We start from the raw sequence: 18681 nt of genomic DNA, 5'->3' as shown, positions 1-18681 counted from the left end.
TTTCAATGTTAGAATCTCTGTGTATATTAATGTTATTAGATATTCTCAATTTTAAAAAGTATTTTGTCGTTTGATTCGTTCTATTCAAGTTGGGGTAATGTATACATTTTTAGAGGATATTTTGCCTATACACAACGTTAAAGTTCTCTATTTCAATTTTTGTCTCATGTACTTGTGTCTAAATTTACAGTACGCGCATTTAAAAAATGTTTTTGTTCAACTTGTGTATAGTATCTAGTGTTGTATCATGCATCATTAACTTAGAAATGCCTGCCTCGTAACTGTTGTTTTCAAAACACCTTGCTTATACTGTAACGTATACGTTTGTGCTCTTGGTGTACAAAAAAAAAAAAAAAAAAATACAGAAAGTCATCTCAAACAATTCTTTCAAAGGGAGTAAAGTTTTTAATACATCGCAAGAAATTTTTAAAAGTGCAGATCTTTCAATTTTATACTTGATGCATCTTAAAAGGAAAGTGATTTTTTCCTCTTTTATGTTGAGGTGTCGCAACTCTAAATTCAGCGTGTTTGCTGCCTTACAAGAGGTATTTATACTTCAGAAAATAGTAATACAGAAAAATGTAAAATGAACTATAGATGACACATCAATGAATTATGACGCAACCATTGATAAACTGTCTGACGGGCTAATCTACGCCCTGATTCTTTAATTCAGTGTGTGAAGAAATGAACATGTGAAAAGTAATTTACATGAGCGGATGATTCTGTCCTCCACGCTCTGCCACGTCCTAATATGTATTGCTCCTGAAAGAGGGAGGGGGCAGGTGAAGAGTCACGTGGTCAGACAGGTAGATGCAATACAAAAACGGGTAACGTTCAGCCATTATTCTGCGATGGTGACTACGGGAGGCTTCACGTAAAATCTCTCACGCGACGAAACTTGGATTTACGACGCTCACCTTTGCGCACAGGTGTCAAAGTAAAGGTGTTTACCTTTCGTCTCCCGCGCGTTAATCACCACCGACGTATCTCTTGTTATTGACTTTTACTTTTGTGAAGTATTACAGTAGCTTTTTGGGGGCTGCGTTTGTGTTCAGATGACGGCGCAGGTAGACTACCTGGTGGTGGTTTTCACCGCCACATCTGGCGCGAGCGGAGAGCTACTGGGATCCGACGAGAAGGAGCTCGTGCAGTTGGTTTGGCAGTTGGTGGATGTTAAGAACAAAAAGGTAAAAACTCGTGATAAGACTAATTATTTTAGCTGAATTATGTCATTCAAAGCAGAGAATTAACTGGTAAGCTTAGAAGTGGGCAAGTAAACTGAACTTAGGTCGGAAATAGACTCAAACAAAACAGTAGTTAGTTGGCATTTACATTAATGTATGGTTTCTTCTAATAATGACAACGATGTGAACAAATTGAATTGTGTCTATTGTAGTTAACATTGTAAGTTATTTGACAGAATCCATCTAATGTGTCTCCTCCATTATTATACTGGGAATTTGTAGTAAGAGTCTATTACAGCTCTCTTGGCTTTTGTATCTTCCAATGGGCTGTTTTGTGTCTTTGTAGAATTCTGCTTAAACACTGACATCTTTTTTCTTCTTTATAAACCAGTTAGGCAAGGTGAATGAGCTCCTAATAAAGCCCGATCTCTCAGACTTGACAGAAGAGAAAGAGGAGGATGTTGTCGAGGAGAGAGAGGAAGAGGAGCATGGATCCAAAGCAGATTGTGTCTTTACAGCCTCAAGTCTTGAGACAGCACTGAACCAGGTAATAGCCTGAAGAAATAATTAAATAAGCATGTAGTTGCTCTTTTCAGGCTGCTGTTGGAAGTACCGGATGCATTATATTATTTTATTTCTTTTCTTAGTTTCATCTTCAACTTACAAATGAGGTGAACAGTGCGGGCGCAGGCACGTCGTTGTGTTTGTGTACAGATGGGCAGCTCCACATCCGTCAAGTGATTCACCCTGAGGCCGCCAGCAAGGTGAGTGAGATGGTCTTGTGAACGCCTTGGAGCCAGGGCGGATGCTCACTTGTGGCTGCAGGAACCTTTCAGTGCTCACACACAGTCACAAAGGGATGTCATGTGTCAGCACTTCGCTCTTGATTAAACTTTATGCTGCACTGAGAGTTAATCTACAGTGGCTAGCTGCTAAAGCAAACCTGTCTAATGACTCACGCCCATGTACATACCTGTACACATAAAACAGCAGCACACAATGAAGCTGATGAAATTTTCCCACATGTCTTTAAAGTGTTGCACAAAGATTACAACTGCTGGCTTAAGCAAACAGGGATATAATGGCAATAAAGTGGCAGCTGCTCATGAGCAAAATGTTCACATCCTCTCATTTCTTTCCTCCCCCTCCAGAACATCCTGGTCCCTGACTGTTTCTTCTCTTTCCTTGACCTTCGGAAAGAGTTCAAGAAGCACTTCCCTACGTCTGACCTCAAGGCTCTGAATGTACACGTCATGGCTGAGTGTATCCTTTTATACATCTTCTGTTTACTTTGGGTGTGCTGGCAAATGACAGCAAAATGACTCCATGATTAATTTCATGTTTTTCAGTGTATAGCTTGTTCTTGCACATGCAGCAGACATGCAAGAAATTTATAAACCAGGGGGTGTTGGCTGAAGGACTAGAGGTTTTGAAATGCAAATAGGGAAACAATGGCATCACCTTACCAAGTACTCAGAACAAGTGTGTGTTCAGCCAACAGGACAACCATCACACACCCTCTGCAACAGGATGACTAACCTATCTGAGTTTGTGTGTGCTAAATAGATAGCTGTGCTCAAGGTGGATAAATGTTAGGATGTAGGTTATCGGATTTTTGCTGATACAGATACTGAAATGGTTCTGCTTAAAATTCTATAAACTTAATGTTTCCCATTATAAGGTACATGTCATGGTACATTTGTACAGTCTGCCAACATGTAAGGTTGATTTATTGACAGAAATGTTAGAATTTACCCGCTGCTCAGTCGATTATTAGCTTTTTAAACCATAATCTGCTGATACAGATACTATAATGATAAAATCTTGCATCCCTTATTACCTAATGTTGGATCTTTGTAGTTTGTAGTTTGTAGATCTTTGTAGTTTGACTTTGGTTGACTTTCTGGGCCCTTTTAAAAAAAACATCCCTTCCTTTGTTTTATTTATTCTTTCTTTTTCTTTTTTTTTCTTTTTTCTTTTTTTTTTCTTTTACAAAAGTCAGACTCAGACAAAAAGGTAAACCACATCTTGCTGTCTGCAATCTTTCTTGGCTTTTCCTTATTTGCTTTCCTTGACAGCCCCTCTCCTCAGCTCTTAGTATACCTGTTGATGTGCCCGCTATCTTGGACCCCTCAGCCACAACAGACCCCTCAACCACATTACCTGCAGAAGTAGCAGTTCAACAGGTTCAGACCATGGCCAACATTGTCCTTGCTTTGCTTTCTGAGCCTTTTTGTGAGTAACATAAATGATTTTATATAACAGAATACAATCAAACATGTAAGAATTGGTCATTAGGTCTGAGCATATACATTAACTGTGAGTTTATAATGTTTTGCATGTTAGAAAGCAACCTTAGAAGAAGACTTGTGCCTAAGCAGGGATGTTGTTTACATTTACCAATTTAAAAGTGGTATAATGAATGGTTGTTGGGCTTATATTTTTATATGTTTTATACCTTAACATCTAATTTTTCTTGATTATGTTTCTAATGATTATTTACTGTGTAAGCCACACTGAGTTAATCTCTATTAAAACTGGTCTAAAAAACATCCTTACTTTGCTTTCAGAGGTAAAATCAACAAAGTCCGATGCTTTTCACAACCACCAGAAATGTCAGAAATAAGAACCAAAACAGGAATTAATCAGTATTAACTTTTTAAAATTTTATTAACAATGTTGTAAACGTACTTTTACCTTTGCTTTATAGATGATTCAACAGACAAACATCTGAATATGTTACCTCTGTCTTTTAAGCTAATAACCAGAAAATGTCACAGTTTTCTTACACATTAACAGCCTCCCTGCAGATACTTAGAAAGTCTTAAACTGGTCTTTTTAAATTTAAGGCCATAAAAGTCTTTTTGTAGTGACTGGTCTTAAAAATAAGAAGGCATTTTGTCTTATATGTGTCTTTATCCAACCTTTGTTTTCTACCTTTTTTTATTTGAATTAAATCAATCTTTTTTGAGAATATTCCTTTTGCTTATGCTGTGATAAATATCGCTATGAAGTACGTCTATTCACCAAAAGAAGCATTAAATGCGCCAGATGCATCAAATTTGGGTGCTTATGACCAAATCAATAATCCCTTCAATCAACATTCATTAATAGTGCATGAAAATTGATAATTTAGCTGTCCAGTGTACAGAGAAATCTCACATGCATTTCATTTTTGACTGTTTGTCACACAAATTATGGTATTAAGTTTTATCATCTCAGGTCTTAAAAAGTCTTAGATTTGATTGTTAAAAGTGTGTCAGAACCCTGTGTTATGGATAATCTGCTCATCAATTAAGTTCATAGTAGTTACATTCATCTACAGTGAAAATACATTTCAGTTTTAGCCCTTATGTTTAAGTCAATTAAAGAAAAACAAGTTCACACCTGCAAAATACATTCTGTGTCAAACCTTTAGATTTAAAACGCTTATTATGTTGATTACAATGTATCATTTTTATAGTTATGTGGTCTAATATTAACAAAATAAAACTTTTTCTTACTTGTTACAGGCTACACGTTTTCTAACCAGGAGAGAGTTAGTGAGAAGTTTGAGACCGGCACTTGGTAAGTAAAGTTTGCTCAAGATAAATATTTTTTTGTTCTCTGCCTCACAAACTGCCTGCCCATCAGTGCTAATGTCAGTGAGTTTGTGTGCAGCAGTAAGATGGAGAAAGTGTGTGACAACACAGTGATCAGAGCCCGAGGATTGCCGTGGCAGTCTTCCGACCAGGACATCGCTCGATTCTTCAGGGGACTCAACATTGCCAAGTATGTTATGTTAATGACATTTAGTTTGTCAAGTTAAAACATGTTAACAAGCTATTGACATGAGATTTACACCCTCTATGATGCTGTTTTGTTTAGAGGAGGGGCTGCGCTGTGTCTTAATGCTCAGGGGAGGAGGAACGGAGAAGCTCTGGTTCGTTTTGTCAGTGAAGAGCACAGAGATCTGGCACTGCAGAGACACAAACACCATATGGGCAACAGATACATAGAGGTAACCTCTCTGAACCCAATTAGCTGCTACTAATGAAGTGAATCATTCATGCAACATAATTCTGATTTTGTTGTTGATACATTTTTGTCTTATGATCAAAATTTTTTTCTGCCTTATTTTCCTGTGATGACAGGTTTACAAAGCAACAGGAGAAGACTTCCTGAAGATAGCAGGAGGTGAGGAAATGCTTTGTTTTCTACTTTCACTAACAAGGAGAAGTAGAGATATTTAAAGGATAAAGTTAGGTGTTTGCATGGAAAAAACAAAGTGAGTCCTAAAGCCTTCTAGTGTGGCTGCTGTGGTTAAGATTATTAACCAACAATACAAAGTAATATCCCACTATTGCCTTTATCAATTCGGTTTATTCTAATATTGGAATAAAATGAGCAAAGAGCTCCTAACTATAAAACACAGTGATGTGACATCAGTGTAGTAGTTTCTTTCCAACTACATTTGGTTAAATTGGTGTGCGTCCTTATCTGTCCTCCAGGTACCTCCAATGAGGTGGCCATGTTCCTGTCCCGTGAGGACCAGATCATAGTGAGGATGCGAGGTCTTCCATTCACCGCCACGCATGAGCAGGTGCTCAACTTCTTCTCCCCGGGGGAGGGTCCTAAAGAGACATGTCCGGTCAGCGGTGGGAAAGACGGCATCCTATTTGTGCGCTATCCTGACGGGCGTCCCACTGGTGATGCCTTTGTTTTATTTGCCTGTGAGGAACACGCCCAGTGTGCTCTGAGGAAACACAAAGAAATCCTGGGGAGGAGATACATCGAGCTGTTCAAAAGCACAGCAGCAGAGGTCCAACAGGTACACCAGGCACCTGATCTGGATGTGTTTGTGCTCTTTGTTTGCCAGCTTGTGCAATGTGAATATTTGTGTCTTTTAAACTTCTAGGAAGTCTTTTTTATGTTTCCTCTTATTTTGAATCTTCAGTCCTGGTAATCTCCTGCTGTCTTCTGAGGGCAAAAAGGCTTTAAGGAATACAGTGTTTGTTTGTGTATGTACTATGCAGAGTGTGACAGTGTGTGGGAGTGTTTCTTTTGTCCCCTGTTAGTTGTAGGAATTATTGCAGAAGGGCTTATGGGTGGGGACCTGCAGAGCAAGATGGTCTATGTGTTTCCCTTAAGTATGTAGGTACACACACACTCTCTGAGAACGATTACGAGGCTCTCTGTCCCTAGTGTAGCTCTTTCTCCCACACATGGACTAATTTTCTTATCTGAGCTGACTGATAAGCTAACAGCTGCCATACATATTCGTGCAGAGGCTTTTCCTCTGGCGCTCATGTATGACTGACTAAAGGGCTTTATTGGTGCTCTCCAGCAATGCAAACAAGCCTCTGTCTAACATTGCAACACATTTAAACACAACGTGGACTTGTTTTGTTCTCAGGTTGTCTGCTTACTGTAGGCCTGTGCAGTTTTGTCTTAGCATATGTTCACTGTTGATCCCTTAATCATAAATGTCAATGTAATTGACAATTACATTAATTGCTAATTCTGCTCTTTTAGTGTTGTGGTTGATCTTTGAAAAATTTTTGCCTCTCTGTGTGTTTAAGGTGTTAAACCGATACTCCTCAGCCCCTCTGATCCCTGTGGCCCCTGCCCCTTTGGTGTCAGTCCTGCCTGCAGTCTCTCTCTTGCCCCCTCCTGGTGGTATCAGGGACTGTTTGAGGCTGAGGGGGCTGCCGTACACATCGAGCATAGAGGACATCCTCACCTTCCTGGGCGAGTTTACACACGATATCAGACCACATGGCGTGCACATGGTCCTCAACCAGCAGGTACATGCAACCACCGTGCAGGCACATCCCTGCACCTTCATTTGGCGGCCATTTTTTTCTGATGTAATGGGTCCGGGGGGGAGGGGTTATGCTGTTATGATAATGTCCTGCGGTTATAAGACATGTTGCATTAGCACAGGAACTAGGGAGTCTGACATATTACTTTAAATTCATAGGTTACTGATTCATCTGCATCTCAACAGATACTGTGTTAGTAAAATCTGCAAGAACATTAAACTACATTAAATGATACACAATATTCTTAATAACTGTTACTCATTGTCTACTGTTTGACAGAAGCTTTGATACAAAAGATGTGAACTTCTAGCTAAAGCCAATGTAAGTAAGTAGTAATGAAAGATAAGAATTTGATAAATACAGGTTTGAATCCAGGATGAGCAACCCTTTAAATCAAATAGGCCAGTGATCATCAACAGACAGCACAGGGGCCATAGCGGGGCCTCCAGAGCTCCAAATCTGGACCCCAAAAGATGATTAATGTGTGGATGAAAAAGATATTGTGGGTTTTAAGGTATCTTTTCTTTTTAAATCCCTACAGCTATGAAATCAACCCCAGAACAAACAATAATGCAATGGTTTTATCAAGAATGACTGAACATTTGATCTGACTTTTACAGAAATCCAGCTGTTAGCCATAATTAGTAAATATGATGCATAATAAACACAAAATTAGTCCAGTCCTGATTAAATCTGCAGTTTTCTGTGTCATCTCTCCAGTTCAGGCTCTTGGAGAGAGCAGTTTTGTTGCCCGAGAATCAAAACAAAACACCTGTTACCTGCATGTGTTTTTCACCATTAAGGTACACCAAACTACCATTAAACCTAACCATGAACAACCCGAAAGCCTTAGAAATATGTAGTTAAAATATTTTAACCACCCCATTATAGATGGCTGCCGTACAGGCATTAGGGCCTAATCTCATTGTTAATGCCTGAAAATTACTTATGATTTTAAAGAAAATACAAATACTAATACAATCAGATGTAAATTACATTAAAATATTTATTCAGATTCAGTGGGTTTGAAAGTATGGCCCCTAAAGAATCTGCCGAGGAAAAATCTGGCCCTTGGTTATTTGCCTTGTCAGAAACGTTGATCTATTTAGGATTGACTTTTTAAGTGTTACAGCTCATTGTCTTTTGTTAGGATGTTAAATCTAGCCTTAGTACAAACAGACTTTTAAACCTTTACAGAATCAACTTACTAACATCTGTGTGTTTATCTTGATGTGGTACTTTTTAAGGTAAAAAAAAATCCAACTTTCCTGGGTGCTCTACTGCAAGTATGATTATAGGTGGAACTTCAGTGATATAAGGGATGTAGAAAAAAAAAATTCTCAGTGACTAACCACCAAGGGTGATTGTTTTGAAAGGAGTCCATTCTCAATACAGCTGCTGAATACTGAATTATTGTAAATACTGAGTACTAATATTGCTGAATATCTTTAAATCAAACATTCAGCTTAATGCTATAGGCTGTAACTTCTGTTAAGTCTTCTTAAGACAGCTCTAAATTTCATAAATTAAAACTGAATTTCAGATTTACCAACCTAAAGAGGTGACCTCATGAATCATGGATATTGATAAAAGCACATATTAAAATGGGACTGGTGTCTAAAAACAATAATTTCAGAACATCTACGCACTAAAGAGAGAAATGTTAAGGCTCTGACTGGGCTCTATGTCTGCTTTAAAATATATTAGGTTGTATCCCTACCCCTTAAAAACATGAACAGTCTGATACAGAGATAATAATGCTACCTAAATGCGCCTGTGTACATAATTTGAAGCAATTTCTTGGTGTTATTTTCTTATTCCTCAATTGTAGAAAGTAGAGAAATAATTACATTAGTTGAGATGGTACAAAAACGTGCATCCTCCAAAAGTTCTAATATTCAGGGTAAGCATCTCGGCACTATGGAAAATGCTGCTTTGAAGGAAGGCACTGAAAGTTACACCCAGAATTCATGCAGAGTGTCATGGAAGTGAGGAATAAGGTGGATGAATAGGGATATAGAATATTTTTGGGACTATGATGTTAGATGATATTAGTGGAGATAATGGTAAATAAGTGGTAATTTTACGAGTGTGTGCAAACAAACTTAATGCCACCCCTGCATAAGTCGCTGCTCCAGTTTGGCCACGCTAGTCAAAGCAGCGTGGATCCATCATGGGTCAAATGCTATCATCAGCTTTTGTTTCACAGTTGTAGGTCACCAGTGAGTTAGCAAATATGTTCTGGTGGCTTAACTGAAAAAAGGTCAGATATTTGATCTGACTTTGGTCTTTCTTTGTTCTTAAGAAGAAGAACAGTTTTCAGAGTACTTCTGTTTTTATGTTTGGCAAACTTTAGACTTAAGCTTCTCTCCCCCACCACAGTGTGATGTAGGAAGAAAAAATACAGCTGTGTGAACGAGATAAAAGGACTCAACTGTGTCCTGACACAATGCTGAATATTAACGTCTGATCATCTGTTTTTCTAGGGTCGCCCATCAGGTGACTGCTTCATCCAGATGACCTCAGCAGAGCGAGCACTTCAGGCTTCACAGCGGCTTCACAAGCAAGTGATGTCCAGCCAACGTGGGGCAAACAGCCGCTACGTGGAGGTGTTCCCCTGCAGCGCAGACGAGATGGGTCTGGTGTTGATGGGAGGCTCGCTCTCACACACACATACACACACACATACCCGGAGCAGGAGTGGGACAGGGCTCAGCCCGCCGCCATGTAAGTCCAGACGTAAGTGCTGCTGGGAGCTGGGGGTGCTTCGGGACTGCAGGGTAGGTGGGCTCCTGCCATTTGGGGGCAGAGTTTGCTGGGTTTTTCCTCCAATCTTGTAGTTTGGGAGGTTGGGGATATAACCTGGAGGATTAAAAACTGTTTCTATGCGTGTGTGTGATACCCTTTTTTTATTCAGTGTGATTAAATAACTCATCTGCATGCACAGAGAAACCTCAGCAGTTTACTGTTAAATCTACCTTTTCACTTGTGTTCACACATCCTGATTGTAGTAAATCTTCTTCAGTGGCATGTATGGTACTCATTTTTAAATCTACTGCCTTACCCACCTCTCTAGTAGAATCTGAAAGGGTTGGAAAAATGTAAGCAAGACATCCAATCCAAAATAATACCTAATGGCTTACAGATCTCCAGTCTTATCAGATTGATAGTGGTGGTTGTGGGATTTAGCCTTGATAGATCAACACACCTCTGGTGTGAACGTCTCCTGTGCTTGTCCAATCAGTGGAGCTGTGGGAAAGGTGGGCAGAGCTGGATGCTGGTGTGTAGAAAAGTGCTTTAATCCTCATTACCTTCTTTATAAATGTGCCCCGGTGTACCCCTAGTATTCTTAAATTGGTAAAAAAAATAAATGTTTATTTATTTAGTTATTTATTTATTTTTACATGGTGGACATAAAGTCCACATGTTGACATTAGAAGATTAAGGGACAGATATTTGTTGAATCGTGATGTTTTGATTAAACCAGATGAAATCACCTTTTTCTAAACAAGTGTTAGATAAGCATAATGCATTACCACACATAAAGCTGTTAGCCAGAAAACATACTTTTTGTAAGGAGGTCTTCAGGTAATGACACCTAAAACATCTGATTGGTCAGGAATTGCATGGACCTGATAATGTAAATCAAATGAGTCTGATAACAACTGTTTTTTAACTTCAGAATATATCTACAACTCATTTGGGATTCTTTCAAAGACTTGAAATGTTTAGAGAGTCAGCTTACAGGGATAGTGAAATATAAATTATTAAATTATTAATTTAAAGAATAATAGGTTTACTGTATTGCTCCAGGTCTACCAAATACTCAAAATGCTAAGTATCCCACACAGAGGAGCTTTCACTGTATAAAATAAACACACTGTTGCACGTGTCCATGCAGGATGATGGTCATTGTTTGCACATTTGCATGATCACTTTCCTCACAGACAAACAATGACCAGACTTCACCATCAGGACTTTCCTTTTCTGTTTTCAGTTATTAAATTTGTCATCTCCTCCTCTCTTCTTTCCTCTTCAGGTTTATCTCCACCTTCCTACTCCTTCACCCCTGCTCCTCCTGTGCTGCCGACAGAGGCTGCTGCTGCCCTCTACTCTCCTATGGGTCAGGTGCTGCTGACCCCGCGCCCCCTGCCTCCAGGGCACACCTATTACCCTGCTTCAGCTCAGCTGTACATGAACTATACAGCCTACTACCCAAGGTAAACACTGGTGCTAATCCCTTTAAAGTCTATTGTATCATATTTGATACACTCTCTTATGAGACTTATATCTAATCAACATAAACAATAAATTAAACTTCATAATCCTTTAAAAACAATCTGATGAATGATAAAAAAACCCTCCAGTGGGTTATCAGTTACTAAAAATGTGATACAAAAAATATCTTAAATTTGATGGCAATTTTTTGTGGGGGATTTCAGTAGATAGTTAAATAAACATCTCAATTCCAAAAAATAAGAAATTTCTGGCTGATATTTAAGTTGTCTTATCTGTCTTTGCATGTAAAGAATTAAACTGTACTTAAACTTATTGTTCCGCTGTCTTGCCATTTTGTAAACAATTCATATTTAAAAACAGTTATAAAAGACTGCAAGCTATATATATATATATATATATACACAGTGCTTAACAAATATATTAGACCACCTGGCATGTTTGTCTCAAAGACCATCCAACATCATGAAGTGCTTTAAAGCGGACTCTTTCATTTTCAGTGAGCTCTCCATGTTTTACCAATTTGAACAGGAATGAGGGATTTCAAACTGAATTCACCCAAATTTGAGCCGACTCACAGGGCTTCTCTGAGAAGTCAGAAATTAATCAAGCATAACATTCAACCACTAAAACTCATTTTTCTGTTCAGAAATGCAAGTAAATAACTATAATTTGACATATTAATCAAGAAATATTAATGTGCTTTACTATTTTTTCAGGTTTTTCTGTAAATCAGTAAATTTGAAAATTCATGGATAACAATAATAAGTATATTTTTGCATTAAAAATATCATTTGGGTTAAACAGCTTCTACAAATTGGTGTTTTAACCATTGCAGAAACATAAAAAATGATTTTGGTAATTACCAATGCTGTTATTTAGGGCAGCTGTGGCATAAACCTTACTTTTGTTAGGGTTAGGGTGGTCTAATAAATTTGTTAAGCACTACATATATATATTTATATATATATTTATATATATTTATATATATATATGTATATATATGTATGTATATATATATGTATATATATGTATGTATATATATATGTATATGTATATATATATGTGTATATATGTGTATATATGTATGTATGTATGTATGTATATATATGTATGTATATATATATGTATATGTATATATATATGTGTATATATATATGTGTATATATATGTGTATATATATGTGTATATATATATGTATATATATATGTATATATATATGTATATATGTATGTAGATATATATATATATATATATATATATATATATATATGATTTCAATTTAAAATTTGGATTGCAATACTTATAAGGCTGTTGCAATTAATCCCACAATTTCTGTTGTTAATTGAGATTGCACCCTACTTATAACATTTAAATTTGCACTGTTTTGCATTTTAAAACTTGTTTAATTTTGGATTTTTCTACTGTCTGAAGACGAAGAGTAAGAGACTCCACTTTGAATATAGACCTGCTTTTATAGATAGATTGAAGACTTTAACATGAACTTTACCACGGAAAAAGGCACTTGTTATGGACTAAAAAGGGAAAAACTTAAAAAAGTAAAAATGTAAATGTTTGATAGCAAATGGTTCAGATGACTTTTGACTTATCCACTGAGCTATCTGTGAGTTTTTTGAAAGTGAAATGAAACATTAAGGAGCAGTGGTGGACTTAGTTTACATCACTGTGGCTGCAGGGAAACGCTGGCCTGGCTTAATCAAATTTTTTGGAAAGCAACAATAAAGCCTGCAATTAACCACAATTTATTAAAAAAATAAGTGCACTATTTGTGGATAGCAGTTAATCACAATTAATGCAATTTTATTTTGACAGCCCTGAATACTTAAACAAAACACTTCAAGTATAGTGTTTGTTTTGTTCTGTTTAATTTGCTATATGTATGTTTTGTTGTTGATTTTGTTGCAACTAAACTAGAGGGTTGTTTCAAGTGTAAAAGAGAAAAACTTTGTCTTTGGCAGGTCTTGCGAAGGAGAAATACTGAGACAAGGGTAGTTAATAACTGATCGTTGTGTTATTAGAGAACAAGGTAAACATGGTTGACCTCTGGTTGTTCTTTATCAACCCTCTGCTATTAAGAAAACTTTTCAAAGTTAGTCCAACTTTTGTTGTGTGCTAAAAACATACAGCATACAAGTGTTTAAGTTGTTTTATTTCATGGATATTGTCACAATACCCTGTCTGTGCTTTCTCCTCTCTCTGCAGCCCACCTGGCTCACCTACAACTGTAGGTTTCTTCCCCTCCCCCTCCTCCCTCCCCACCCCAGGGGGGTTGGTGCGCATGCCAGGTCTAACCTACAGCAGCACTGGAGTCAAAGAGCTCATTAACACAGTTCAAGGCTACCAGGTAAGAGTTGTCTTTGCTTAACTAGTCATTAATACAGTTCTAATTCCCAGCATTAAGCCTCCAGAGTTCACATACCTCACCAAGTGTTGTATTCAAATTTTCTCCTGTTGAGGGTGTGTACCATCAGGCATCCACTGTGTTTGCCCAGAGGCCATCAAACAAGTTTATCCTGTCTACTCTCCCTGTTCTGTCACACATGCTCTACTGCCTGCTTAGACCTGAAGTGGAGGAACTCAAGACTTATTTAAACTTGGAAGAGGGTTATAACTCACATGGATGTGATATATTTATCTAAGCTAAGAGAAAAGCATGGACTCAAAAGTCCTTTTTTATCAACATGCTGGAGTTTCAGGCTCATGTAGCCTCTAGGTTAGAGTCTATAAAGTTGATTATCTCTCAGCCCCCTGTCTCTGTCATTCCTCCCCCTTCCTCACACAACAGTATGCCCCCGAGGATGCTCTCATGCACGCTCATGGGCCTGTGCACGCTCACGACCCGACCGGGACATTGCTTGCGCAGCCCAAAGAATGGGTGTGTATATAAGGTGTCTGAGGCAGGTGGCAGGTAAGGATTGGCTGAGGGCTCTGTGAGGGGGATTTAGGTTATAGAGGGGCTATATCTGTGGCTTTGGGTCTTTGACTATCACAGAAGGTAGCAGCATTTCCTATTAAGACACTGGCAGAATGGGCGAATTTGATGATTGGGTCATTTCTTGGATTGAATCATAGCTGGCCTGGGAAATGATTTCAGATGTGGTGCTTATTCTGACAGCACAAGATATCTTTATGGAAACATACTTTAATAGCTACTAAGAACAACATTTCTGTGCTATCAATAAGTTACTGAAAAATCAAGAAGAGGGCTTACTGAGCATCTGCTGATGAAAATGATTGTCCAATCAGAGCTAAACAACTGAAACTAGGCACAGAGGGGACCTGTCAAGCTTTGAATTTCTTCATATTCATAAAATTGTCTAAATTGTTCAGTGAAAATATCTTTAATCTGTAGCTGAAGGTTTGGACACTGGTGTATTTTCCTTCAGCTTTCTGAAGACCAAAAATGTAACAGAGTTTAAGGAATACATTAAGCAATATGTTTCATCTCTCTTACTGGAGTGGGAAACATTAGCCTTAACGGCAAACAAGCTGATTACGAAAGTAACTCAACAACTTTTAAGCCTAGTGTATTTGTATGTTTGGTGTGTAAGATAAAGCAACTTATTTGGTTAGCACATGCAATTATATGGCTTGTCTAAGCTTTTGCAAAATGCCTTCTTTGACTATACAACAACCTCTTAAAAAAACATTTTAAAGTAGAGCCGTGCATTTATTTCATGATCCTGAATTAGAAATATCATGACTCTTCTTTTGAAGGCAGAAAACACCTCTCCATGTACGCACTGACAAATTCTTTAATACTAAGACTGATAAAACAACAAAAAATTGTGAATTAGAATGCCTCATTTTTCTGAAAAAGGTATGTTAGGGTACCAGATTTGCTCAACTGATAAAGCAGAAACCCCATATATAGGGCCTGTAGACTCTATACAGGTACATCTGTTTAAAATATCCTTTTCTTATTGATCTTATGTAATATTCTAATTTTCTGAGACACTGAATTTTGGGTTTTCATTATCTGTAAGCCATAATCATCAACATTTCAAGAAATTAAGGCTTGAAATATTTCACTCTATGTGTAATGAGTCTATACAATATATGGGTTTCACTTTCTGAGATGAGTGACCAAAAATATTGAACTTTTTCATGATATTCTAATTTTTTGAGATGTACCTGAATATGGAACTACAGTCGGCTGCAGGTTTTACTTAGGGTCTCTGCGTGTATCCCACTGTCTCCTCTCCACATTTCATGTCTGTCTGCAGCTATTGTAGCAATAATAATTATAATTAGACTAGACCACACCTTTTCATTGAGTTTCATAAAAACATTGCATTACATTTTCTACAATCCTGCTGGCAAGGAGACAAAAAATGGCTCCACATGTGCAACATCATCATAAGTTAATTAATAAAATTGTTTGAAAAACAAATCTCTTTCTAGCTGTAAATCTGACAGTTATCAAACTGCATTTTGTGCTGTGTAAGAATAAAAAGCTTGACAGGCGCAGCACCTGTTGCTAGGGCTCTGAGAGGCTTAGCTAGTGGTTAGCTGGTGTTGTGGTGGTAATAATAGATTGGTAATAATGACAGGTACAGGCTTCAGGTGGTTGCAAAGGTGATGGGAAACATCTGGTGTTGGTGCAAGGGCTTTGTGTTTGAAACTTTTACACCGAGGTAACACTCTTCTCTCTTTTTTTCTTTTCCTTTCTCAAACTGCTCCTCCCCTCCCCTCAACTGTAGAGTCCTGCAGAGTCTGTTTCTCTCCTCAACAGCAGTCTGATCGGCCAGTCCAGTGGTGTAGAAGCTCCTCTCATGTCCCTTCCTGCTCTTATGACCAAGCCAGCAGGGCAGTACCTGGACCTGACCCTGCTGTAGAGTCATAAAATACACAAAGGTCATGCGACAATTTGATATGTGTCAGAGACTTATAATGTATTTTTAGGTTTAAAAGATAGTCTTTTAGATGTGTTATTTATATCTTTAAGAACAGAAAATTTATCTATTTTATACCAAAATCATTGTGGCCTTAGCCAAACATAGCAGTTTTGTCTTATATTGCACAGTGTGTACTTTAAAAGCTTTATAGAGTTTTTAACATGTTAAATTTTAATCACTGATACATTTACTAGCCAAAGTAGAGAAGAACGACATAGAAACTGAGTTCAGTCCTTTTCTTAAGCATGTCTGTGAAAGAGTGTGTGAGTGTGTTTTAGTGTGAAAGAGATAAAGTGAGTATTATGCATGGCTGTGCTGATGCGTCTTTATACTTAAATTTGTTATGCAGAACACTTTTTGTGTTTTATATACATTTGATACAGTACACAGTGATTGTATTGGAAGCTTTAGTGCATGAAGAAGTTAGTAGTTAAACTTTAAGATGTTTACATTATGCCAAATATCAATGCACTGCTAATCAATAAGACTACTAATGTATAATATAGCAGTATCTGTGTTACACTGTGAGTTTGTCGATCAGTCTGATCCTTGCATCAGGTTTCACTTACAAAAATGTGACATCTCACACCTACCCTCTCCTTTTCCTCCTTTATGTGTTTATGTTCATGTTGTGTAATGCCAATGTTTTCTTGCCTTTTGTTTCGGACCAACATCTGAACAGAAGACAGCCCTGGTCCTTTGTAACCCAACCTACAGGGTTACATTCACTAAGAGGACTCATGTCATAAGCTCTCGGTTTACTGAGTGAATCTCAGCAGCCAGAGGGGGTTTCTGACAGATTTTATTACACATTTTACTCCAAAGATTGACCTGTCCATCACACTTTCCTTGACTTCTCTCCACCATCTATGCTAATGTCAGGGTAATGCAGTTCATGACTCCTGCAGAGATCCCTGTGCCATTTGTTTTATAATCTAAATCATCTGGAGGTTAGATGGAAAGTTGAGAAGGAAAGGAAATGAAGGACACATCTGATATGGATCTTGTGAATTTATTAGTCGTTTGTGCCCTGCAGAGTTAGTGCTCAGGCTCCAAGTTGCTTTAATCATGTCCTACAGTAGGACTACCTGCTGCTCAGGATGTCCTGATGTGGCCATGCTGGAAAAAAAAAAAATTAATAAACGTAACACTTGAAGTCTGCTGGCCCTCATCTGTTGATTTCACTTTTATTCCTCGGTGTGTTTCTCTTCCTTTTGTTGATCTCTTACTGTGTTTCAGGAGGGTGCGTGAACACACAGGTGGAGTTGTCTGGCAACAGAATTTGGCTGGAGGCGAAACTGTGGGAACTCCCTCTCACTGTCCTCAGTGATTACCTGTGTTTCCCACATACACACTCACATGCTATAGCAAAGAAGCCATTGTCACTCGGACACACTAAACACATTATCTGAGAGGATGGCCCTTTTTTTCAACAGACTGGAGAAGTGAAGAATAGAGAGTGCAGGAAGGGGGAAGAGAGGAGGAAGGCACACAAAACCATGGCAGACCCCCTCAGGGCAGATTTTGGCATTGTGTAATACAATCTCGTGCACCCCACCCAGCTTGATCCTTTTAAACACACATTCATTCTCCTTCATACAAAAAACACGGTCTAAACCAGCATAGCAACATCATTATATATCCTACAACAAAGCTTTAAACACACTTTGACCTTTATAACTGCAGTAAGAAACATATTTGATCTATTAACAGGAAAATACTATGACTCCATTGCTTTAAAAGAAGATATTTCCTCTCAACCACATACACCTAGACTAAAATGTTGATTTAGATTGCAGTTTGATCAAAAGTGTATAAAACATTTCAACAATTAGAGAAAGAAAAATATCCTCAAGTACAAAATTGGGGTTGGTAGAGATTTTCCCCAACATATTAGAGCAGTGGTTCCTCAACTGGTGAGTCGGGACCTTATAAGTGGGTCGGAGAGGTGTGCCTGGAAAAAACTGGCATAAAGTCCACGATACATAGAAGGTCAGAGCAGACAGATACATTTTATTCTACTTTGTTTTTCCATGATTACGTCACATATTTAGGTCATTTTCTCAAGATCTGAACTACCCAACTACTTTTCTGAGGGAAATTAAACTGGCTCTAATTTTAATGTATTAATTTCTCAAATATCAAGAAAACATTTAAAATGCATGTGTTAGTGTGATAAAAGGAATGAACTACAATATGTTCATACATGTCAGTTTAGGATTTCTATAATGACATGCTTGTCCTGTCTCAGACCAGATGAGAAGAAGCGGTTAGAGGAGGGGTTAGGAAAGCCTCTTTGTCCGTTTGCTTATGAAATTGGTTGTCTGATCTAATGTTTTCATTGCGCTTGTGACCTGACATATCGTTAGCCTCATAGCATAAATGCTGGAGGTTTTTTTTTTGGCCAATTTGTGATATCTGCCTAACTCTACTCTCCTAACGCTGCTGATTCGTTGTGCCTTATATTTCTGAAAACCTCTAAAATATGACTGAGGCAATTATGCTATGAGGCTAACAATATGCAACCATAATTTG

At 37.9% G+C, this 18681-nt stretch overlaps 1 protein-coding gene across 4 annotated transcripts; it reads left to right on the top strand.

Moving 5' to 3' along the window:
• Positions 1-863: 863 nt before the first annotated feature.
• Positions 864-17294, top strand: esrp1 (epithelial splicing regulatory protein 1). Of its 4 annotated transcripts, none has more exons than XM_041794330.1 (16): positions 864-1190; positions 1579-1734; positions 1835-1951; positions 2339-2450; positions 3279-3422; positions 4700-4754; positions 4848-4958; positions 5055-5187; positions 5321-5363; positions 5678-5997; positions 6749-6973; positions 9478-9718; positions 11031-11211; positions 13451-13592; positions 14034-14123; positions 15952-17294. In XM_041794330.1, the coding sequence occupies exons 1-16, from the start codon at positions 1059-1061 to the stop codon at positions 16084-16086; spliced, it is 2337 nt and encodes a 778-aa protein (XP_041650264.1). In that variant the 5' UTR covers positions 864-1058; the 3' UTR covers positions 16087-17294. The 4 variants fall into 4 exon arrangements, with proteins under 4 accessions (XP_041650264.1, XP_041650263.1, XP_041650266.1 ...); XM_041794329.1 differs by having other exon boundaries at positions 9478-9730; XM_041794332.1 differs by having other exon boundaries at positions 9478-9730; positions 14034-14156; positions 15952-16080.
• The last annotated feature ends 1387 nt before the right edge of the window (positions 17295-18681 follow it).

This window comes from Cheilinus undulatus, linkage group 8 (assembly GCF_018320785.1).
Source record: "Cheilinus undulatus linkage group 8, ASM1832078v1, whole genome shotgun sequence".
Classification (NCBI taxonomy): domain Eukaryota; kingdom Metazoa; phylum Chordata; class Actinopteri; order Labriformes; family Labridae; genus Cheilinus; species Cheilinus undulatus.
The sequence above is the reverse complement of the archived record's forward strand: the minus strand, read 5'-3'. Positions and strand labels throughout refer to the sequence as shown.